This window comes from Citrus sinensis, chromosome 9 (genome assembly GCF_022201045.2).
Source record: "Citrus sinensis cultivar Valencia sweet orange chromosome 9, DVS_A1.0, whole genome shotgun sequence".
Classification (NCBI taxonomy): Eukaryota; Viridiplantae; Streptophyta; class Magnoliopsida; order Sapindales; family Rutaceae; genus Citrus; species Citrus sinensis.
In genome coordinates, this window is record NC_068564.1 from 32,360,941 (window position 1) to 32,385,287 (window position 24,347).

The 24,347-nt window shown below is 31.2% G+C and overlaps 2 protein-coding genes across 3 annotated transcripts; both read left to right on the top strand.

Moving 5' to 3' along the window:
• The first annotated feature begins 3,521 nt into the window (after positions 1-3,521).
• LOC102629456 (4-coumarate--CoA ligase CCL1-like) lies at positions 3,522-10,089 on the top strand. Its single transcript, XM_006474105.4, has 5 exons — positions 3,522-4,686; positions 5,721-5,919; positions 7,989-8,202; positions 8,296-8,398; positions 9,684-10,089. The coding sequence occupies exons 1-5, from the start codon at positions 3,691-3,693 to the stop codon at positions 9,804-9,806; spliced, it is 1,635 nt and encodes a 544-aa protein (XP_006474168.1). The 5' UTR covers positions 3,522-3,690; the 3' UTR covers positions 9,807-10,089.
• Positions 10,090-15,840: 5,751 nt separating this feature from the next.
• On the top strand, positions 15,841-18,514 carry LOC102628993 (zinc finger protein 2). Of its 2 annotated transcripts, none has more exons than XM_052433068.1 (2): positions 15,841-15,963; positions 17,596-18,514. In XM_052433068.1, exon 2 carries the CDS (start codon positions 17,773-17,775, stop codon positions 18,247-18,249), a length of 477 nt encoding a protein of 158 aa, XP_052289028.1. In that variant the 5' UTR covers positions 15,841-15,963; positions 17,596-17,772; the 3' UTR covers positions 18,250-18,514. The 2 variants fall into 2 exon arrangements, with proteins under 2 accessions (XP_052289028.1, XP_052289029.1); XM_052433069.1 differs by lacking the exon at positions 15,841-15,963 and adding an exon at positions 17,467-17,521.
• The last annotated feature ends 5,833 nt before the right edge of the window (positions 18,515-24,347 follow it).

The window sequence follows — 24,347 nt, forward strand, 5'->3', positions numbered from 1 at the left end:
TTAAAAAAAAAAAATGTGTTTTTGAACCAAATTGGCGTTCTCTACCTTTTTGTTTTTTATCATCATACGTCCCACACTTCCAATGCAATAATTACCACTAAAATCTAGTAGGTCCTACATGTTTGTTAGATAAATAAATTATTTTAATATAATAAATTTGTAATGAAAAAACTGCTATGCATACATTAATTAAAATAAATAAATATAACAATCAATAAATAAGTTTTAAAATTCTCACAAATCATTTAAATACAAAATTAATTTCTTTCAAAACTTAAGAAATTTACAAAATCAACGGATGATATTTTTCTTAAATTTTGACTAAATTTTATTTTGAAAACATATTAAAATTAGATACATATATTATTATAATGTAATTGTTGAAATTTAATCTTTTTAAATATATATCAAATAATTCTTCATTATTTTTTAAGACAAACTACCAAATATATTTTTACAGTTTTTTTTAGACATTAGTTTAAAAGTAAGCTATCAAACATGTTTTTATTTTTATAAAAAAATAATTATTCTTATTCTATAAAACAAAATTAAAAACACTGTATGAAAAACAATATCAAACACATCTTTAAAGTTTATGTATATAGCCAAAAATGAATAAAAGGATAATCGTGAATGGCAATAAATGCATTATTATTCCTGTGGTTAACTGGTGGTCCACCAATATAAAAGGAACATTAAAACAAATGAATGACAAAACCAACAAAGTGTTGGCTCCACTGGTAATGGAGTCCCCTTAAGTGGTTTGATTGGATTTGTTTCCTAGTTCGAGTCGTAGGGAAGTCGCTTTTATTGGGAGAACATGTTCCTCTCGATTCGAGCAAAAACTTCTAATTTAGATTGTGGTATGAGCTTAAAGGTACCTTCCACAATTGAGACCCTCCCTAAAATACTTCGTGGTAAAAAAAAAAATGAATGACAAAAAAAAATTGGATAGCAGGGCCAATCCACGTAGAAGGCAAAAAGAGAAAATAGATTTTTAAAAAAGTGCATTAAAATGGCCCGACGATTCAATCAGAGTGAAGAATGTAAAACAAGAGCAACTTTACGTTGCATAACAAATATCATCGGGATCGGCATTCTTTTTTCTGAACCTCGGCAGGCTAGGAAATTGAATAAGATGCAAAATAAAGAGTAACAATAAATTAATAATTACATATTATTCATAACTAATTTGAAAAAGAAAACTTATAAGTCACAACTATATTTTTCTAAATTTTTTAAAAAGAAAAAATCCTTTTCATTCTAAAGATTTGATATAATAGTTTATTTCATCCTTACTTTTTAAACAATATTCCTTTATTCTTATTTTTTAAATAATAATTCAAAATACAATTCTGTGAATTCAGCATTACTTTATTATATAATTCATTGAGGGCAAAATAGAATTTTCAATTAAATAAATACAAACCATTTTAAAATAAAAATTTCAAGAACAATTAAATGACATCTGATTTTGTGCATAAATTTAAAATTGAAAGATAACATAATGAAACAAAAATAACACAAAAGACTATGCAATATATATATGTGTGTGCGTGTATGAGTGTGTGTGCGCACACGCGCATGTTCACTATTTTTTTTTTCTAAAGAAGTCAGCTAAATTTTTTAATAATAATAATAATAAATACAAATATTATAGAATAAAATACATTGCACTAGAATCCGTATTTTGTTATCTTTTACCTTATCCTTGACTTCGATATTGATAGTGATTGTTGAATTAAATAATAACAATAATAATAATAAAGTTAGGGTAATTGTTTATTCATTAAGTTATCCTTAAATTTTAAATTTCTACAGATGTTATTTAATTATATTTGAGAATTTTATTTTAAAATAGTTTGTATATATTTAATTGAAAATACTATTTTGCCTTTAATGATTATACACTAAGATAATGGTAAATTAAAGAAAAAGTGTTTTGGGCTCCCAAGGGCGTGGTCAGATTGGTTGCAGTGCAGCTATAACCTTTATCAAAACCCGGGTTCGATTATTGGGGGTGGTAAGGGGGGTAAAAAATTGTATTTGAGTTTGCCCACCCCTCTTACCTTTAAAAAAAAAAATGAAAGAGTGTTTTGGCCTATTATTTAAATAGTAATGAAGTGAGTTATTGCATCAAACCTTAAGGGTGAAAAGGACTTTTTACTCTTTTCAAAACTCTATAATAACCTTCCAAAAGTATCTATTAAGCATGTTTTAGCAATGGCGATTACCTGCCAAATATATGTTTACCATTCTCGTAAGGATGAAAAATAATTTTTATTATTCATTAATAGACAATAGTTATACTGTGTGTGGATGTGGGTTCATGTTAACAAAAAAATTGAGGATACTAAAAAACAAAAAAAAAATTATAAATTTCAATATATTAATGGATAAGGAAAAAAAAAACACATCCTCTAATATATGATTTTTTGTATTTTAATGACATCTTCATTTTTTTAAAGATCACAAATTTTATTAAAATTTAAGAAAACTATTACACCATATACTGTAATAGTATAATAACATTACACTACACTATTACAATATATGGTGTAATAGTTTTCTTAGATTTTATTCTAAGTTATATATAAAGTATCATTGGATTCAAATTTGATGATCCTTTATTTATTTCGAAATAATGGGTAAAAAAAGTTCCAGATCCCGAATTGATTACATATGTGTGTGTTTGTCTCACATAAGTATTAGTCTCTCTTGAACTACTTTAGCGGGGAAATTGAAATCCTTTATGACCACAATCAAATTTAGTGGTTGTAGAGTCGCAGACAGGTATGTGGTGTCGCTTGGTGCAAAACGACCGCCTCATCATTACCCCAAAAAGGGTTAAAGTACGCACATGCAATGCCCACATAACTGGTTGGTCACATCCTCCGTGGCTTATAATTGGTGGCTTACAGTCAAAGCTGATGACTTTCACGCACCATAGTCTATCCCCAAGTACGCCCTCTCACGTAAACCCATTTCCAAGAAGAGCACGATGGAACGGTTCTTGTAAAATTACATCATAAAATCAATTTCTTGATGATTGTCAAATGATTCTGTAAAATTACTACTGCCTGATTTAATAATCTAAAGATAAATATTAATCAACAATGTAAGGATATCAGCACCTCCAATGTTTGACTTAACAAATAATTAAACTCTCATGTTTTAAAAATGGACAGTTAAATTTGATTCGTTTCAAAAATAGATATTCATACTTTGTAAATTTTATCTATTTAAATGGATATTTAGTGTTAATGTGCAATATCAATACGTGTAATATCAATATGATAAGTTAATGCATGCAATCCTAGAATGCCACATTCGTGGTACAAAACAAGCAAGAAAATTTTTATTTAACGACAAAAATTTGTTCTTCGTGTCATATGAGAGTAGGGTTGTATTGGAAATATATATGCTAAGATATATACGTAATATTTAATTAATAGCACCCTATTTTAAGAAAACTGATTGTCAATTTCTTCTCTTGGCAAATTCTAAATCAACTACTCAATCAATCTCACCACCTCCTTTTCTTCTACCTTCACCTACTTTGTATATTAACTCAACCAATACTCAAAACCAACTCAGGGAAGCAAAAATAACCAAACACTCACCATCCCCTTTGCTTCCCAAAATTTCTCCCTCTCTCATTTCTCTCATATCCATATTCTCTTTGCAAAAATGGAGGCCAAACAAGATCACCAAGAATTCATTTTCCGATCAAAGTTGCCCGATATTTACATCCCAAATCACCTCCCTTTACACACTTACTGCTTTGAAAACATTTCCCAATTCGCAGACCGCCCCTGCATCATCAATGGCCCCACCGGCGACGTCTACACCTACGCCGACGTTGAGCTCACCTCACGTAAATTCGCTGCCGGGCTAAGTAAATTAGGCGTCCAAAAAGGCGATGTGATCATGCTTTTGCTCCAAAACTGCCCTCAATTTGTCTTTGCATTTCTTGGCGCCTCATATATTGGCGCCACAAGTACTACTGCCAATCCATTTTACACCCCAGCTGAAATTGCCAAACAAGCAATCGCTTCCAAGGCGAAAATCATCATAACACAAGCAGTTTATAACGATAAAGTGAGAGATTTATCAGAGCATCACGGTGCCAGAATTGTGACAATCGATCCCCCGCCTGAGAATTGTTTACATTTCTCGGAGCTGATCACTCAAGCGGATGAGAATGAAATCCCCGCCGTCAAGATCAATCCCGACGACGTCGTGGCGCTTCCTTATTCGTCCGGGACCACGGGGTTACCAAAGGGTGTCATGTTAACACACAGGGGACTCGTCACAAGCGTGGCCCAACAAGTTGATGGAGAAAACCCGAATTTGTATCTCCACAAAGAAGATGTTATCTTGTGTGTGTTGCCTTTGTTTCATATTTATTCGCTCAACTCAGTCTTGCTATGTGCCTTAAGAGTTGGTGCCGCAATCTTGATCATGCAAAAATTCGAGATTGTTAAGTTGATGGAACTAGTACAAAAATATAAAGTGACGGTTGCGCCGTTCGTGCCGCCGATTGTTTTGGCGGTAGCCAAGAGCGGGGATGTCGATAAGTACGACATGTCGTCGATTCGGACGGTCATGTCCGGAGCTGCACCTATGGGGAAGGAACTTGAAGATGCTGTGAGAGCTAAGCTCCCTCATGCCAAGCTCGGACAGGTTTGGTCTCTTTGTCTTTTTTACTTTTTATTTTTTTTTTTTATTTTCTTTCATATGATAAAATATCAATTAATTAGTTCTATGTGTGGTGGGTAACTTATATTTTGAATTTCGTTTTTTTTTTTAAAAGATATTTGCATTTGATTTTTTTTTTCTTCTTTTTGTTTGTTTGTCGTGTGCTTTGTGATTGTTAGCTCTCTTATATTATTTTGGCAGGGCCGGAAACGTCCCATTAATGTTCTTCTCCCAATTCAGGAATTACCTATTCAGCGTCACAAGAAATATTTAGTGTCATTTAATTTGTTGACGTTACCCAAAATATATCTATATATATATATCCTAGTCTTTTTTTTTTTGTGTGTGTGTCTCTCCTCTCTTTAAGAAAAGGCTTTTTTTTTTTTTTTTTTTGCTTGTGAGGGCAGCGGTTATAGCCCCCACAAAAGTATTGTGGGAGCTAAATGTTCTTTATATCTTTCTCCCTTGCGAAATGCAAGTGGAGTATGGACATTCTCTCCTGTGAGGGGTTATTTGTATTGGGCATGTACTTCATAGAATTCATTTTAATAATGTAAGTCCCAATCATGTATATCTGATTGTAAATATCAGTGTAATACTTCTGCTACAATAAGCAGTTGTTGTAAATATCTGTGTAATGCAGTAATCTGATGATTAATCAGTCTAAAAAAAAAAAAAGGCTTTTTAACATAGGTAGGTTGGAGGAAAAGGAAGTCACCGCGTCTTTTTAGTTATTAATTAATATAACTAGTTATACAAGTTTTGTGCAATTGATAATCAAAATTTATTTATAAAAATTAACGTGACATATTATTAAATATCCACATGTTTTATATTATTATTATTTGTTTTTTGATTCTCTTCAAAATACAAATGTACATGTACAAATAAAATAATATGATACTGCTAAATTAACTTGTTGCACTAAGATTATTCAATCTGTATGTAATAAAATAAATGCGGCAAATGACCAAATGGTTATTATTTATAATTATTGTGAAAGCCAATCAAACGTGCAGGGTTATGGGATGACGGAAGCAGGACCAGTTCTATCAATGTGTTTGGCATTTGCCAAGGAACCCTTTGAGATAAAATCCGGTGCCTGCGGCACCGTCGTGAGGAACGCCGAGATGAAGATTGTTCATCCTGATACCGGCATTTCACTTCCCCGAAACCAAGCTGGGGAGATTTGCATTAGAGGCGCCCAGATCATGAAAGGTACATATCATATATATGCTCCATTTTTACTTTCTATTGTGTGCTACATATAGTTCATTTTTATTGGATGCACACGCAAATTGGAGGATGGGCAAGAGGGGCACAGGGCATATGGAATTTTGTTACTTTAACCATGACTTAATTAATACCCTTCGGCCTTCGATTGTAGCATGCTGTTTTACTAGTCGATTTAAGACTCACTGGGTCTTAATCATCAAGATTAAGATAATAATGTAATATTGAGGAGGAAAAATTAAAATTAGTTTTAAGTTTTACCCCAAATTTAATCGTCGGTGTAGGTGTCAACCTCATCCCCTGCCTAAAGCATAAATGGGTTCAATATTTCGTTGCATCATCTGAGTGTGAACTAGCAAACAAAAAGAAAAGGAAAACAATCGTTCATCTACAGCCTTTATATATTTGAGTTTTTATTTATGCATGAGTGGACACAAATAAGTTAAAAATCAAACCTCATAATTCACTATCCTTGATGGTGACTAACCTTGTCCGATATCCAAAAGTCACGACCACAAGATCTACTTACTCTTTTAACCACTAGTCTCCTTTTTTATGTATGGTCATGAATACCTTGATTATTAATTTTTTTCAATTAAAACTTTAAATTTACTTGTCAAACATTTAGTGGGTGATAAAGAGAGAGACTTTGGACTTTGCGTGAGATATTTCCACCATGAGAAACTCTAAAATATTTGATAGGAATCATGTCAATCGTTAAAAAAATAAATAATACATACTATACATATGTGTTAAATTAAATTAAATTATATATATCATACATACATTAATTAATTATAATATATATAAAAAATTTTAAAATTTCTTTTCCACTGCTAGTACGATGAGAGTAATAAGCATTATTTACATTTTTAAAAACTCTCTAATATTTAAGAATTGTCTATTTTATTTATATTTTATGAAAAAAAAATATTTTTACTCAATTATTTTATAATTAAAAAAAATTAAAACTAACCTTAATAATATTTTTATAAAATCTTTCATCACTACTCTCACATATTGTAAGCGTAAAAATTCTCCTCCCAAGCCCCATCGGTAATAGGATGTCATTTTTAATTTGGAGCTGGATAAGTATCATTTCAATCTGTGGGAAAAAAGTTTTTCTTTTTCATTTTTAATTTAATAGGTTTCAAAAAATTAAAGTGCATGGTCTTATGTTTGGTCCCACATATCCCCTCACTCGTCAATCTCTTCAAGACGACAACAATATTATCTTTTCCCGTTTCCTTTTTAATTCCTCCACTTATCAATCTTTTATTGGACAATTTCATTGTATCAGCAGATAAAAGATTTTTTCCCGATAAAATAATAACGTTGCTTGTAATTTTAAAATTACTTCTTCACTAAAGTTGTGGTGAGATGGGGTCTCGTGTTCGAGTCTCCTCACTGGTGACCTAAAACTTATTTTTCCACAATTTTGGCATAGATATCTGAACTACGCTGACATTAATTTATAAGTTATAATTTGTAGAGCATTAATTAAGGCATACATTCATAGTTTTAATAAACCTTTGGCAGAGTAGATGAGCTGTTGCTTTCACACTTGTGAGGGCAGCAATTTAAGCACGGGCTGAAATTTTTTTTTCAATTATGTAAATAATTGTGTAAAGACAGTGTTTTTTTTTCTCCAAATAAGAATAGAGTGAATATTTCTCGAATATTTAAGAGATTTGACCGAGTGGTTGAGCGGTTGCTCTCATACTCGTGAGGACAGCGGCTTAAGTGGAGGTTAATTTTTTCTTCTTAATTTTATAAATAATTGTGTAAAATCAATCTTTTCTCTTTCGAAATGAAAGTGGAGTGGACGTCTCTCGAATATTAAAGAGGCTCAAAATGGAGCGGGCATATCGAATATTTGAGATGGTCAAAATTTAGACTTTCGTCCTAATAATTATCTAATTGTAAATATATTAGTAAATATTTTCATGTAAGTCATAATCGTGGACATTAGTCCCTTATAATAATAATAAAAAAAACCCGAGAAAAGAAAAAAAAAAGTTTACTTGGATTAAATTGAATGAATTATTTGACAGGTTACTTGAATGACCGTGAGGCCACTGAAACAACCATAGACAAAGAAGGATGGCTCCACACGGGTGACATAGGATACATTGACGATGAGGATGAGCTATTCATCGTTGACAGATTGAAAGAACTGATCAAGTTCAAAGGGTTCCAGGTGGCGCCTGCTGAGCTGGAAGCGATGTTGATTGCCCATCCCAACATCTCTGATGCTGCGGTTGTACCGTAAGTCTACCCACGGCTTAGCGCATTTATTGTATCATCACTCGGTTACTTTCAAATAATAATTGCTTCCTGTTGACGCCTGTTTTTTTTCAGCATGAAAGATGAGGCAGCTGGAGAAGTGCCAGTTGCATTTGTTGTAAGATCCAACGGTTCTAAAATCACCGAGGACGAAATCAAGCAATACATCTCAAAACAGGTGATTTTTTTTTCTCATAACTAAAAACTGGTAAAATAAATTATCGGATCATGTTGGTTTCGTGAGTTGAAATATATATCTATTAATATTTTATATATTTATACTATTAAAGTTTTAAATTTATATAAAATTTTATAAATTAAACATTGTGTATATGTTCATCATTCTAAAAAATAAAAATAAAAAGAGAATTATGATTAATATTTAAGTTTTGATAATAAAAACTTATAAATTAATTTAAAATAAAAAATATAATCATGTCATTAGAACTTTAACTTTAACTTGACACAAAAAAAATAATAAAAACTCATACCTGATCCATTTAAAAATTATATTAAATTTAATAATTAATATCTATTTATTCGTATTAGATAATTGGTTCATACTAAATTTTATCGACTCTAACTAACAGTAATTTTCCAAATTCGCGTAGGATGTTAATTAGGATCACCGAAAAATTAGGTGAACAGATGCAACTAATTTACTGTTCACCTAATTTAGTTGGCCTAAGAAATAAAATGCACCGACAAAAACTGTTTTGCCACATGGTGTAAGCATGCATAACAGCATGCAAGCAGTAATTATTATGATAATAAAAAATCATTAATTGACCAAAATTAAGTCGAAAAAGAACACGTGTCCAGGGCCGGGACACTGTAGTGGCTCGGGCCCGGGCCTAAGAAAAATTTCAGGAAACATAAATGAATATATTGAAATTTTACCAAATTTGGGCACATTTTTTATTTAGCCACCTTTATTTTATAAGTTTTATTTTACGAGCTATTTAACTTTATGATTTTCGCATTAGTGTCATCATTGTTGCCCTTTCATTTTTTTTTTTTCTGATTTTATGTTATAGTTTACTCAATCTTTTAGATTCTACATTATAACACTCATTAAACCAGAGTCTTAGTTCTACCATTACATGCGACCTACTATCATGTATTAATTTTACTTGTTGAATCATTTTTCTTTAGTTCTCTTTAACCATTTTTCATGTTATCGTGATCGTGAGTAGAAAAAAAAAATTCTAAAAAATAAGAGGTTAAATTAAATTTTAGAATAATTTTAGAGTGACAAACACTTATTCAAACAGTTTTGTACAAACTCAAATAGTAAAGATACGATTGTTTATACAAAAATATTTTACATGTGTATCATAATTCTAAACTTTTTTGTCAAATACGGTCTCCTCATGTTTGCCGATTCTAAACTGCCTCTATCATCATAAACAAATTGAAAATTCATTTTAGCTTACATATTTGTGAGGGGGACTATTGTGCAGGTTGTATTCTACAAGAGGATCAATCGGGTATTTTTCACAGACTCAATTCCAAAAGCTCCATCGGGCAAAATCTTGAGAAAAGACTTGAGAACGAAGTTGGCAGCTGGTGATTTGCGAAACTAGGTCTTGTGTGATATATACACATTTAATATTTTAAGGCCGAAGTCTAAGGCCAAATGCTTTATTAAATAAGGGGAAAGGAAATCAATTTAATGCCATGAATTTAATTTGTTGCTATTGATACTGGTGGCCAGCCAAATAATCCACAACAGAGGGAGGGAACCAGAGAAAAAAGTGTGGGGGCTTTCTGTGAATTTGTTTTGTATATGATTTCGTGGACGATTCCGATTGCCGTACATGTTTGATCTTCGACAAATTTGAAATCGAACTGGTTGTTTAGTGTTTATGTTTGTAGTAGCAGCAGCAGCACTACTACTACTGCTACTACTACTACTATGGTAGCGTTTACTTTTTGAATTGGATTAGGAATCCTGAGGAGTGGGAATCCTAGGATTGGGAGTGTGGAGTGGGAGTGAGAGTAGGTTGTTTACTTACACTGGAATGGAAGCATGGATTAGAGATCAGAATCCAATTTATGTGTTTACTTTGTCTTGAATTGGGAGTAAATAGTTTCAAATTACAATTTTATCCTTATTTAAAGAATTATAGTTTTTAATTACAAAACTAATAAAAAATATATTTAATGAATAATATTTATTGTATTATATTTGTAAATTTATTATAATTATTAATATTCTTAATTATGAACAATAAATTATTAATACAAAATGAAACCTTATTTTATTTTATTTAATATAATTATATTAAATTTATTATTATATAAAATAATAATATAATATTATTTAGTACAAAATTAATATTTTCTTAGAATAAACTATTTATTATTATTAATATTAAATAAATATAGTACTATTATTTTTAAAATAAATATAATAATATTATATTTATTAATTCTCTATTAGTATAATAATATTATTTTAAAATAATTTTAACTTAGAATCAATGTAAATTATTATTTAGTTAAATATAATATTATTATTCAAATAAATATAATAATATTATTCAAATAATATTTATTTTATTTTATTAATTATAAAATATTAAATTAAAAAAAAATAAAAGGATAAAAAAGGGAGAGGTGGGAGTCCCACTCCCACTCCCCACTCCAAAAATGGGTGGGGCCCACAGAGTGGAATTCCCACTCCCTTTCTATTTAGAGGAAGTAAACGCTGGAGTGGGAGGAATCCACACTCCTCACTCCTACTCCAGCAAGTAAACACAATATAATAGTAGTAATAATATTATCATTATTTACAGTTTAAAGTGTTAAGACTTAAAAGATAAAAACTACAATTTAAGAAATTCAACATTACGACTTAGGAGTGCAGTTAAATTATATATATATATATATATAAAAGGCAATGCTTTTCACACTCTTTTAATATTCTTATAAAACCTCATTTTGGTAGTCATAGCTCTATTGTTAGAGGAAATTGCATTAAAATCCTAGTTTTTAATCAGAGAAAATGGGATTTCGTAATTTTCTTCTTAATTTTATCAGAGATAGAGATATAAAAATAAAAAAAATGGGATTTCGTAAGAGTTTTGAAGGGTGTTAGAAGCACTTTTTTTTTTTTTTTTTTTAAAAAAAAAAGGTGTGGTGATGACTCGTGAAGAGAGATATGGATCAAATGTCAAAAAAGAACAAGCGATTTGGATCACTCGTTGGGCTAAAATACTGGGAGCCCGTGTGAGTATCCTAAAGTAAGTAATTAAAAAGATACCTGAAGTTGGAATCTGATCCACTATTTTCATCTCAATGAATTTTAAAAAACCTGAACAAAGACGAAAAAAAAAACTTAATTCGTCTTTTGAATCTCAGAATCTGTAATTTATAATGGTCATAATTTCTTGCCATATATGTCATATGCATATTATAATAACAATTATTCTTGCGACATATCTGTACATGTCATCATTGTACAGATTTTCAGCTATATTTGTCTTGACTGGGGAGAATCTTTGTGAATTTCTTATCAAATTTGATCCCGAAATCCTGTAAATACGCAACATCTCTGTTTCCCCCGATTAACAATATCAACAATATTTTCTCACCATGGCATAACATTCATTTCTTTTTCTTTTTTCTTTTCTCTTTTGGGAACCCACTAGAGGCGTAAATACATCGTTGAAAAAGAAGAAATACAAAAAAATGTATGCGAACGTAGAACAAAAAGGTAAAATCAAAGCAAGACGTATCGAGATTAATTAAGAAAAGTAGTAACTCGCAGGGAATTCTGAGTAAAAGCTAAAATACTATTGCTTGGGTCCATAATTTGAAACTAAAACTTTTATAAGTCAAATGGGTTGTCAGTGCCCTCTTGATAAAATAAAATGCGAAGAACAATTGAAGTTCATCCAATTTGCTCCAAGATATGCCAAGCATGAGAGAACTGTGGACTGTACAAGCTACGAGGAGCACAGCACCAACGAATCGATTTTTGTTCAGGCCTTCTTAATAGCAAACTCTACAGCTAAGACCGATGATGAAACATTTAACACGAGTTAAAAGCTCCAGAAACTATTGAGTTCGAGCAGGCTATAGATTCTTGTTTAGGTTCTTTCCTACATATGTCTGTCGATGATCTCAGCAGAAACAAAATTTCTTTGTATTATTAAATCTGATTGTCTAAATCTTTTTTACTTACCAAAATGATTAAAGAAATTTCTTTAATCATTAAATTTTAACTCATTAGAGAAGTGATGACTCTGCTTTTATTTCTCAAATTTCTCTCATCATGAAAGAGATCAATTTTCTGTCAAGCGCTTTTAGATTTCATAATGAAGGGGAATCTTACTTATAATAATTTCACGAAGAGTTTTATCGTACATGATGCATTGATATATAAAGATCATATCCTTATCTTTCAAAATGTGCGGATTATACATTATTCAGCTGCTCGAAAATGAATTTGCAAGCCCACCACCACCAACGCCAGAGCTTTCTTCTTTTGTCTCTTGTCTTTACTTGTGTGCTAATTTTTGCTTTGTGATTCGTGGAGCATTATATTTCCCCACATGGCGTTGAGACTTGAGAGAATGATGGATCGAAGAATATCGAATACACGGTGATGATAAAACTTGTACGAAGAGTTATTATATATCCTCATTTTCTTCATCCTCCACTTCAGAAACTCAGTGGTGACGCCTCAGCTTCCATTAGTTTAGCGCACGTTTACCCATCTATTTCCCTTTGGTCAACTCATTTAGCATCTTTTGTGTGCCCACTTATTACCATTTGAAAAGAATAAAGAAAGAAAAGAAACGAAAAGAAAAAAAACTAAACCCTAACCTCCTCGCTCGCTTATTCGAGGAAATTAACGTCATTTCCTCTTTCATATTTTAAAACTCATCAAAATCCCAGCTAAGTGCTGACGTTAATAAGATCGGTTATTTTCATAGTTCATAAAGATGGTTAATTTTGTAGAATTTAACGAACCATATAATAATAAAAATATGCTTTCACTCTTCTTGATTACAGTAGCCCAAAATTTATACAAAGCAATTGAAAATTACAAAAAAAAAAAAAAGAAAAAGGCGCAACTAGTGAAAATTTGAAATAACAATTGATTTTCATTGATTTCAACAAGCAATCATTAATTTTGGCAATTAACAGGGATTTGGAGACAATCAATTTTTATCTTGATTTTTCTTCTTTTCCATTTTTCATTTTTCATTCCTTTCAAGCAAGTAGACGGTTTTAGTTTACCCATTTGTCTCCTAAACCAACTTTTCTACCTTGTCTTTGTACTCATCTTTCTACTTCTCCTCTTAATTATCTCTTTGTTCATGAAAGGGAAATGTCCCCACTCCAGCATATTATTGAACATGGAGATGATTACTTAAAAACTCTAGAATATGGTCCACTCTTGGGATCCTTCACAGTCCAATTGTTTCTCCCCCCTTTTTTTTTGGTTTTTTGTTTTCCCCTTTTTACATTAAACGCCAAATATAGCTTGTTTTGAAAACAGAATTTCAATTTTCAATTCACGAAACCTGGAGAAATAGGGTGAGAATGCCAGAGAGGGTGATATATCATGTTTGATAACAAATAAATAATGGTCATAATGCTAGATTAACTATACCAATGTTGACATAACTTTGAGATTATTATGCTTTGTCGAGATTGGCCAGAGAGGTGATTAGCTGAAAATTTGGGTGTCAATTAAAGTAAATTATAAATACGATGGGATGAGAGAGCTGGATTAAGCAACTTATAATTGATGTTGATCTAGTCGACACGGCAGAAGATGATGAAAGTCAATTGTTTAAAGAACTTGAGGAGCTACGTAACAAAGATGATGAGAACAATATTTGGTCATCATAATGTAATTTTTATTATTTTTTAAAAGGTAAGGGGGTGTAAAGCCCAAATTTAATTTTTAGTCCCTTAACTTCCCATGATTCAAACTTAAATAACCAATTAAATACAACTGTTTGAAAACCACTTCACACTCTCTTTGTGGGGGGGGAGGGGTCGGGGGTGGAACCATCATTATGCAATTGAAATTAAACTTAACCATCACGTGATTTTATTATCGCTAATTTGTGTAATGTTATACAAAGGCCTACGTAAAAATAAGGCCATGGATTTTTTAAGATTTAATTTATATTTTGAACTTTTGTTGTCTTATTTTGAAAATTAATAATATGAGAAATATGAGCTGTTGAGTGTTGAGTACCGCATCACGAAGCTGAAGTGGGGTTCTAACCCAAAGAAACATCAAGAACAAAAATGGCAAGAAATGCAAGAAAATATCGGCACAGCCTAGTATTTTAAATCTAACCCAAAAGAGTAACATATTATATGAATAAATTTTTCTTAATATTTAAAAATTCAAGTGACTTTTTTTCACCGGTTAATGTGAGACACGACTATATATATATAACCATTGGTTGAAAAGACTTGCATGCTTTCTATTGTAGGCAGAGTGAGCAATCCCAAATTTGTCAACATGACTGAAAATCTATTACTTTGCATATTTGACTTAGAAAAAGGAAATAAAAAGACGACTCTTGCTATCTTGGTAGGGTTATGTACATCTTGCAGCGAAAGAATCCAATTTTAAATTTTGTGTATGGATCCAAAACTGAAACAGAGAAAATCCAAAGTTTACAGAGTGCTTGCAAAAAGCAGGTTCATGAGGGGCCCCTACTCTTTGGATCATCGGAACGCACCTTAGCACCAAAAGAAAAGAAAAAATCGTGGCAGCGACCGGGCCAGCCAAAGAGCTTGCATGCACTGAAAACTAGAGAAGAGACGTAATAAATGAGTTAAGTAAAGACAAAACTTCATATCAACCTCATGCCGACATAGCCACTTCACGAGGTATCATCATAACCCTTTGCAGCCTCAACAATTCAAAACCACATAACGCAAACACAAGAATCAAAACTCGTAATCCTAGTAATTGAGTTAGAAAGAAGAAGATTATACAAAGAAATAGAGTTATTAGAGAAATTCTGGATAATCTCTCTCTCTCTCTATATATATTTCTGAAAGGTAAGGGATGAACTCAAATTCATTTTCCTTTGTTCCTTCTCTCTCTAAGATTTGAATTTGGTTTATCAACTAAATAGACGACTTAAAAACCACTTGGACATGTCCTTGGACCGACATATTATAAAATAAATATATACTTTTTAAATTATTATTCATTTAATTGTTGTTCTAATTAAGATGTACTTAGACTTTCTCCAGTCGGGAATCACTACAATATAACCAAGTACAGCTTTGTCATTGCCTTCCACTCTTTGTTGAAAACTTCAAAATTTTCATTTATGACTTTTAGCTTATGATATGCTATGAACTGTATAAAAATTGGAAAAAAAAAGGGAATTTTCAATAGAGATCTAGTGGAAGCCCTGTGCAAAAGAACGACAGTATAATAGATATGCCCGAAACAATAATGTTGAGGAATGAAGTATGCATATGGTAGTAAAAAGATCATTATCCACGTGTAGGGAGAAAAGAGAACCAAGAGTCATATCGTTGGGCTGCTCCATAACCCATTTAATACTTTTAAAATCCGACAAAACACAAACATGTCCACTACCCATTTCCATCTGAGGTTCATTTTCTTCCTATGATATCCTCATGATATCCCATTTATTTAAAGCCAAAACCAGAGGCGGATCTCTCTCATCTCACATCTTAAACCACTGCTCTTTCCTTTACCCAAAAGTTGCATTTTCCCATGTGAGTCTCTGTCTTCCTCTCTTTGCTTGTTTTGTTTACTCAAATGATATATATTATTGTATGTGTGGTGTCCAATTACATGATGGTCAGGAGAAGGAGCGAGGAAAAAGCATTGAGTTTATTAAGTTCATTACTCTTTTAATTATATATGTGTGTGTGTGTGTGTGTGTGTGTGTGTGTGTGTGTGTGTTTGAAGGTTTGTTAAAGTACAAAGAGACACATACCATTGACTGATGATTTGCATATTATATGGTTTTTATTCAAAGGAATTAATGTTCCAAGCTTGGAAATTGGAATCTTATGAATTTTAGACTTAACAGTTGAGTATGTAAACTGCAAAGCAAAAGAAGGTAGTTTCTTGGTTTGTGTTGTGTCCGTGATTAACAGACAGTGCTCAGCGCAATCATAGCCGACCTGCGAGATTATGATCCCATAATCATGGCGTAATGTGGTTTTGTTAATTATTAGGTTAATGAATATATTGAAACCCTATCTATCTGTTTTTAGATTAATATTTTTTTTCTGTTCTAATTAGTGTGAGAGAAAGTACGTAGTGGATTTAATTTGTCTGCTTTTTCTACCGCTTCAAAGTTCAAAACTTCAAATCCCCTACCCCATGTGCTTGCCTTTATTAACTATTGTCAAAATATTATGTGAGAGATAAATAAGACGCTGGACGTGATGTAAGGTAAACCACTTAAAACCTTGTGTGTCCTTAACATAGCATTATGGGCAATATATAAACCTCTTTTCTACAATTCCGTAAAACCATTATTCTTCTTTTTCGTTAAAATTTTGACGTGAAAGAGTAACGGAATATTATAAAAACTTTATAAGGAGTAAGAGGTAAAATGACAATCTAGCTAAATGTGAACGTAGTTTATGAACTTGAGAGACAATAGTGAAAATTAATGGAAGCTGCTTTGTACTTAAGCAAAAATCTGATTATTGTTCATGAAATCTCTTGGATTTCGGAAATGTTTGGTCAGACTGATTATTGAAGTACAGTCTGGGAACATCATGTAGCCGTAAGAATGTTATGTATAATTTAGTTGGTTCACTGAAGAGAGCCTACATCTAGTCTTTCTGTACGGTTGCAATTTCTTGATAATTCAGTGCACCATATTGAGTGGAGATAATACACACAGACACACACACATATATATATGCGCTGGCATATGTAATGCAAATTATTAAAGTGGCTTTATCATGTTGCATGTTTAGTCTAGTCAAGATGGGTTTATCTTGTTTACAATTTATTACTTAGTTTGGCAAATTGATTAAAGCATTCATGATCTCAACTCAATGCTGATTAAAGATCATGAGAAAGAGTAAAGATTACAAACAAAATAAGATCGGACCCATGATTGGATTGGTAAATTACGTAGATTCACAAGTAATATTATATTAGCATTAAAAATTTAATTAAAATGAATGATTTGATTAATATTTATGTTAATATGGTGTTTTTTTTTTCCATGGACCGACAAGTGAGTCGAATGCTGCCCTTAATGGAGGCGACAGCCCTTCGATTCCCCACTGATCTTTGCAGCTTCATGTCTCTTTCTTTCTCACCCCCTCTCAATACCCATCTATGTTGTCACTACTCTTACTATTTGTTGTATTTTGCAGGAACAGTGAACCGATTTGCACATCTCTTATAATGCAAGATAATAAGCCTGAAAACCCTCTATATCAATTCACTTTTGTGTGACCAAAAGAGAAAAAAACTCTCTCCACGTCTCTCTCATTTTCTTCAAGCTTAATTATTAAGTAAACTTGTGCTCTTGCTTTTTCTTCTCTTTTGCTATGGATTATCAGCCTAACACTTCACTTCATTTGAGTCTACCAAGCAACCAACTCAACCTAGATCTTGTTCTTGAACCATCACCATCATCTAATTGTTCTTCTCCATCACCTCACAGTCCAGCTGCTGAGCCTCGAATATTCTCTTGCAACTATTGCCAACGCAAATTCTACAGCTCACAAGCACTTGGCGGCCACCAAAATGCTCATAAGCTTGAAAGAACTTTAGCCAAGAAGAGCAAGGAGTTCAGCTCAGCTGTAAGGGCACATGGAGTGTCTAATAACCCAAGGTCAGGATCTAGCTCAATCGGCTCCTCGAGCCATGCTTCACGTATTCATCAGGGTCATGCACATGCTGGTAAGTTTGCTGGAGAATTTGATTATGGCATAAGAGAGGTGAATTATAGTTCCATGAGTTACAGTCCTCATGAAAACGTTCAAGATGAGCTTAGCCAGCTTGATTTGTCTTTAAGGCTTTGATCGATGATCTAGCTAGTATGGTCATGGTGCTAGTATTATTATTATCATTATCTGAATTGTATCTCTCCTATTGTGATTTACTCAAGTATCTGTTGATGATATGCAAATATTTCTATTGAGCACAAAAATGGTGTAGGGTCATGTGGGACTAATCAAAGTCCATTCATTGTAGAAAATTAATGTTAACTCATTAGAAGAAGAGATGTTGAGATTGTCATTTTTTTTTTCTAAGGTATGTGTGATAATGATCAGCTGAATTTAATTAGTTCTGTCTTCCTTCTGTAATTCAATTACTTTATTTTAATAAATTGATCGAGCATGAAGAAGAATCTGAAAAAGGCCAAGTACTAGGCTGCGTTAGTGATGATGATAGACTGATAGTGTGCAGTTTTAGTCACTGAAACAATATTCCAATTAATTTGTTCTTATGCATGTCTAAAATTCATCAAAATGGGATTCGAATCTCAAATAATTAGAATACATTTTTCTTTTTTTAATAATAAATAAAATGTAATTGGAATGTGATTTAACGTTGCTATTTAATTATAAAACTAAGTGCAGTGAAACTAATAGAGAGGATCCATTATTATATGAGTAATGCTACATATCTTAAATTTTTTATCTAAAAATATAATCTAAATGATGTGATATTTATCAATTAGTTGTTGAAATTATACAATTTAATCAATTGGATCTTGTAAAAAATTATTAACTACTCAATAATGACACATCATTTGTGATAAAATTTAGAAGATCTGTCATTACTCTTATTATGTTGTTGTAAAAACCTATGTTTTTAGTTCTTTTTTTCTCTTCATTTTATGGGGTAATAAATTAACTTAAAATTTCATTGACTTTTCCACAGGCATTATGCTTAACGCATTATAAATATATATATATATATATATATATATATATATATATATATATTTGTACAGAAGCTTGCAGTCGAGCAACATGTCTATTTTTTGTTCTTGTTTTTATGAAGTATTTTTTGTTATCTTAGCTTCTATGAGTCATTGTGGGAGAAGCTTACAAACCCGGCAGCAGCATTGAATAGGGTATACGTACCTGCACTAAAAGGCTTTAATCAATAGATTCATCAAGGAAAATTCGGGCAAATTCAAGCCTCCCGCAATCGGAAAAGCTACACAAGTTTTACAAAGTATTCAAATATGGATAAATTTTCGTTTAATCCTTTTATTTTGGATTAAATACTTGTTTAATTTCTATATTTTTTAAAATATCCTAAGCAACCCCACTAATATTTATATTACATTCCTGCCTTTTATTGTTTTTACAATAATACCCTTATAATAATTCGGGGACATAATGAAAAAATAAAGTGTTAATTTAATATTAATAACAAGAAATTTACATCAATTGTTATTTTACTTTTAAGATTAATTGGTAAATTGATTTTTTTCCATTAATGTCCCAAAGATTGTTGTAAGTGTATTATTGTAAAAACAAAAAAAAATTAAGGGCAAGGTTATAGCATAATTAACAATAAGGATGTTTTGGAGAGTTTTTAAAAAATATAAAAACTAAATGGATATTTAACAAAAAATATAGCGACTAAACGAGTATTTACCAAACCGATTTTTTTTTGCTATATATTACAATAAATATAAGGTGCCAGCTTAATATAGTTTAATTCATCATATAATTCATGTATGTATGCTAGTTTTCGAAAGCCAATCGACCTCGAGCTTCTCATTCAGAGCTTAAAAATACTCGGTTTCTTGCATGGTTTAAAACTGAATCTACTAGGGAATCTTTTGATATCAAGGAGGGGAAAAAGTTAGAAAAGAAAAGAAAAAATCGAGTCCCCTTTTTGCAAATCTAACCTTGAAAAAACTTTTAGGTAGGATGGTCCAAATATGCCCACATAACAAAATGATGATGTCATATGTTAAAATTTTCTTTTATAATTGATTGATTTCAAAATCAATGCTATGTGTCATGACATTACTGAATAGGTGTACTGGAGTAAATCAAAAGCAAATGCGTAAGGACCATTTACTTCAATTCGGTTTTACAATTAAGAGTAAAAGTTCCTTATTTTCTAATTAGAAAGGGTCATTATTGACCCATACTTTCGAGGACGCGTTTTCAGTTTCAATATGAAACCTAATAATTGAATTTGAATGTAGCTAGCTTTATATGTTCTCCGCTTTTTTGGCGATGTAGGACAAATTTAGAATTTTAATTGTTTTGGTTCTTTTAATATTTTCCATTTTAATTAGAGTTAAATTAGGATTAGATATATTTTTAGGACCTTTATTTTTAATCTTAATCCTTCTTTTAATTCACTTTTCATATTTGAGTTAACATAAGAAAGGGAGTTTAAGGTGGCAGGTAGTCTCACAATGTGTATTGCCAGAGGTTTATTATCATATTTTATGTGTTAGGTTTCCATTAAACTTTATATGTTGGACTTTTTTTTTTTTGTTAGACTTAAACACTGACTTCATTATTATCATCATCATTAGAGTATCATTTAGTCGTCCGAAGTCTACAGTATTGGACTCATCTCCCTAAGGTTGGACAACGTGATATATCTTTTCTTCAAGAAATTTTATAATATATCAAAGGAATCATATCATGTATATAACAAATAAATGATGATATTGCTTATTTTGAAAGATCATCTTACAAGTAGTGATTACATTAAATTCAATTATACATCTCATGCATGCATCAATTGGTTATATTACCTCTGGTGTATTGTAGAATTTCTTTTTTTCTTCTCCTATCCCATTGTGTCATCTTCCATAACCAATTAGGATCAAGATCCTTTACTAATTTGATTTTCTTCTAAGCAAATTTTATTAACGTAATTAGTAATTAATAAATTAAAAAGTAAAATAGTTAAATCCTAATATTGTGAAAAGTATCATGTGGCTTCTAGAAGCCGCAATGTTTGATAAAATAAAAAGAAAAAAAATCAAAACTCAAAAATTCAAAGTTTGAAAAATTGAAGTTTGCAGCTGTATTGCTTGAAGATTAGAGCCACCTTTTTTACATTTTAGGCAAAGTTTTGCCTATAAATACAAGCTCTCAATTTAGAGCTTGCATTCAATTGTGAAGAGAGTCGAGAGTTGGGAGAGAAATTCAGAGACCTTAAAATAAACTTTTGTTATATTGATTTGAGAGATTGGGTATATTGAGGTTCTGGAAAGTGAGCCAAAATATTTTAATACTTGTAATCTTTATTCTACTAGTAAAATCTTTTTATTTTGTCTTCACCCGTGGACGTAGACTAAAAGTCGAACTATGTAATTTTTGATATCCTCTGTGATTATATTGTCTCATTATTTCTCAATTTCACTTTAATTGCGTGTCTGCTTCACCCATCAATTTCCCAACAAGTATCACACTAATACTAAAATACAAGTGACACAAAATTTATAAAAGATCAGGAGAGAATCCTATTTTAACCAATAATTATCTTAGCATTTGTATTTGTGACTTGTGAGTGTATTCTTTTGCCTTAATGGCAACGAAATATGTGGACCTTTTTGGCCAAGGAAACAGTGCCGTATAAACTCTGACTACTTAGTTACCTTCTATTTCTTCTATCTCCGGTAGAGAAAAATGTTATTTTCATTCTTCTTGTTGTTATGATTTCCTTGGGTGAAAAATAAAATGAAGCCGTAATCAAGCCAAAGATGCTTTTAGATGATCAATTTCAACCAAAGAACCACTTAAGTCGATATTAATTTATTAATTTTCGATAATATATATTTGTCAATTTTTTTACCAATTAACACTGTAAACTCTTAACTCTTTTTCCAAGCTGTTTGGTAATATTAATATATCTGACTACGGTCATTGTTAGTTCACAAATTTTCCCATTAGATGGAAAGCCAAATGTAATGTCTTTATAATTAATTGTCGTAGCTCGTCGTTTTGTTTAACTTAGTGATAAATTAATTCATGGTGGTCCCTGGTCCTTGATTCTGATTAATCTCTTGTCCTTAGATCGATCTGAAGAACTCTTATATTGTGGTCCATACGCTTTAATATTTCTAGATTAAAAAAAAAATTATGAAATATAATGTTGGTAAATATTCCTTTAATCTTTATAGTTTGAGTCAATTATCCAATTAGTTCTGGTATCCCTTAAAATTATTCAAAAAAACTTATGTTATATATTTGTTTCCGTTAAAATATACCTCATTATTTGTTTCAACTACAATATGCGACTAGTTATTTTTTTTTTTAGTATATTAACTAGTTTGACGGAAAAACTTAATAAAATTAAATGCTATGATAATAAAATTACCTAATGGGGAACCTTGTGTTGCACCTCTCATAAGATGGTTACGGTCAATGAAATTCAATTATTGGCTAAAATTTTTCATTAAAATGGAGCAAAGATACATTCGTTTGATTAATGTACCACAATGAGTTTTGTTAATTATTCTGGCCAGTACGATCGGTTAGAATCGGTTAGATAAATTTACATTTCTTATTCATGTAAAACTCAACCATATTGGTTAGATAGAGAGCACTAATTAGATGAGCTGGTATATATATCGGATACATATGCTGATCAAGATTTCAATAGGCAAATGATTAAATAGAATTCGATGACTTTAATCAGAGGATTATTTTCTGAATTATAGGTATAGCTCTTGCATATGCAATTTTGAAGCGTAACACTTACCTTAATTATGTCTCCTAATTAAGTTAGATTATCTATTAAAAGACTATCATTTTTACATTAAAGAAAAAAATGACTACGAGTTTCTTGTACCATCGAAATTGCTCTAACATGATTTTAAAAAAAATTACAAGTATACAAGAATGAATCAATAACAAAGTGCAATTTATGTACCATTTAACTCACATCACACATTACCTTTTGAATTTTTTATATGCTTGTATTAATTTTGACAACAATGTTTTAAAAGAAAATTTAGTTTTGTAAAAGGTTGATTCCACTACCAAGATTCGAAGGTTATGTAAATTAAATAAGTTATGAATGCATCCATTCAGCCTTTGGCCGAGTGGTTAGAACAACTGCTTGACCCTCCATAAACGTATTATGGGGGGATTTATTCCTTCCTCAATTATTAATAATTGAGTGGAAATAATTTCCTGTCTTGCAAAATACGAGTGTAGTAGACATCTTTCGAATATTAGTGAAGATAAAAATCTAGACGGTGCTTCATAAGAATTGATGTAAACTAGTCCCAATAATAATCTGATTTATAAATATCAATTATAGTCTCATATAATATTAGTTGTACACTTGTATTCTTAAACAACAGTCTCATGTAATAAAAAAAAAACTGCCAATTTTAATAATCATTTAACAAAATGTCTATGTGAGGCAAGTCATAATGACAACTACTTCGCGATAATATTTCACTTGTGCGTACTCTTTTAAGTTACCAAAATTTTCTCTTGATTTGAGAGACTTCAACCACTTAAGTGACACAAGGATTACTTGAATTCAGAAAATAAAAATCGACACAAGGATTAGGAAAGTTTACACGTAAACGTAATGAATGCTTAGGGGCCCAATGTCCTTTCAACTTAACAGTCTATAGTCACTTAGTGTGTAGGACAACAATGTTACATTAAAGCCATAAACATTTTGATTGAAAAAAAAGAAAAGAAAAGCCATTATATCTCAAAGATTAATTGCTTTCAATCCCGTCATAATCTGTGGGTTTAGTTTGATTTTAAAGTCCCAAATGAACTCAACTTGTGTTGTGTTAAAGCTTATCATTATGTGTTCCATGTGATCCGTAGATCTATCAACTTTTTGTGGTTTCCATTTTCATGAAAGATTGCAAGTTTGCAACACCAACACATTTAACATATTGTAATTATCTTCTGATTGCTTCTTCTTCTTCTTCCTCCTTTTTTTTAAATATATATTCTGAAAGTGGACACTTTAGCTTTATGTCAATGAATAACTACTTGAAATTAAGAAATCATGAAATTTGATCAAGCGCAAAATTTATGATCAAAGCTAAACTAGTAGCTTTAAAGCCAACTTTAACATATTTTCCTAATATGATTTGAATAAATTCATTCCAGACTTCTTGGGCTGCAGCCCATTCAGTACTCTATCCACC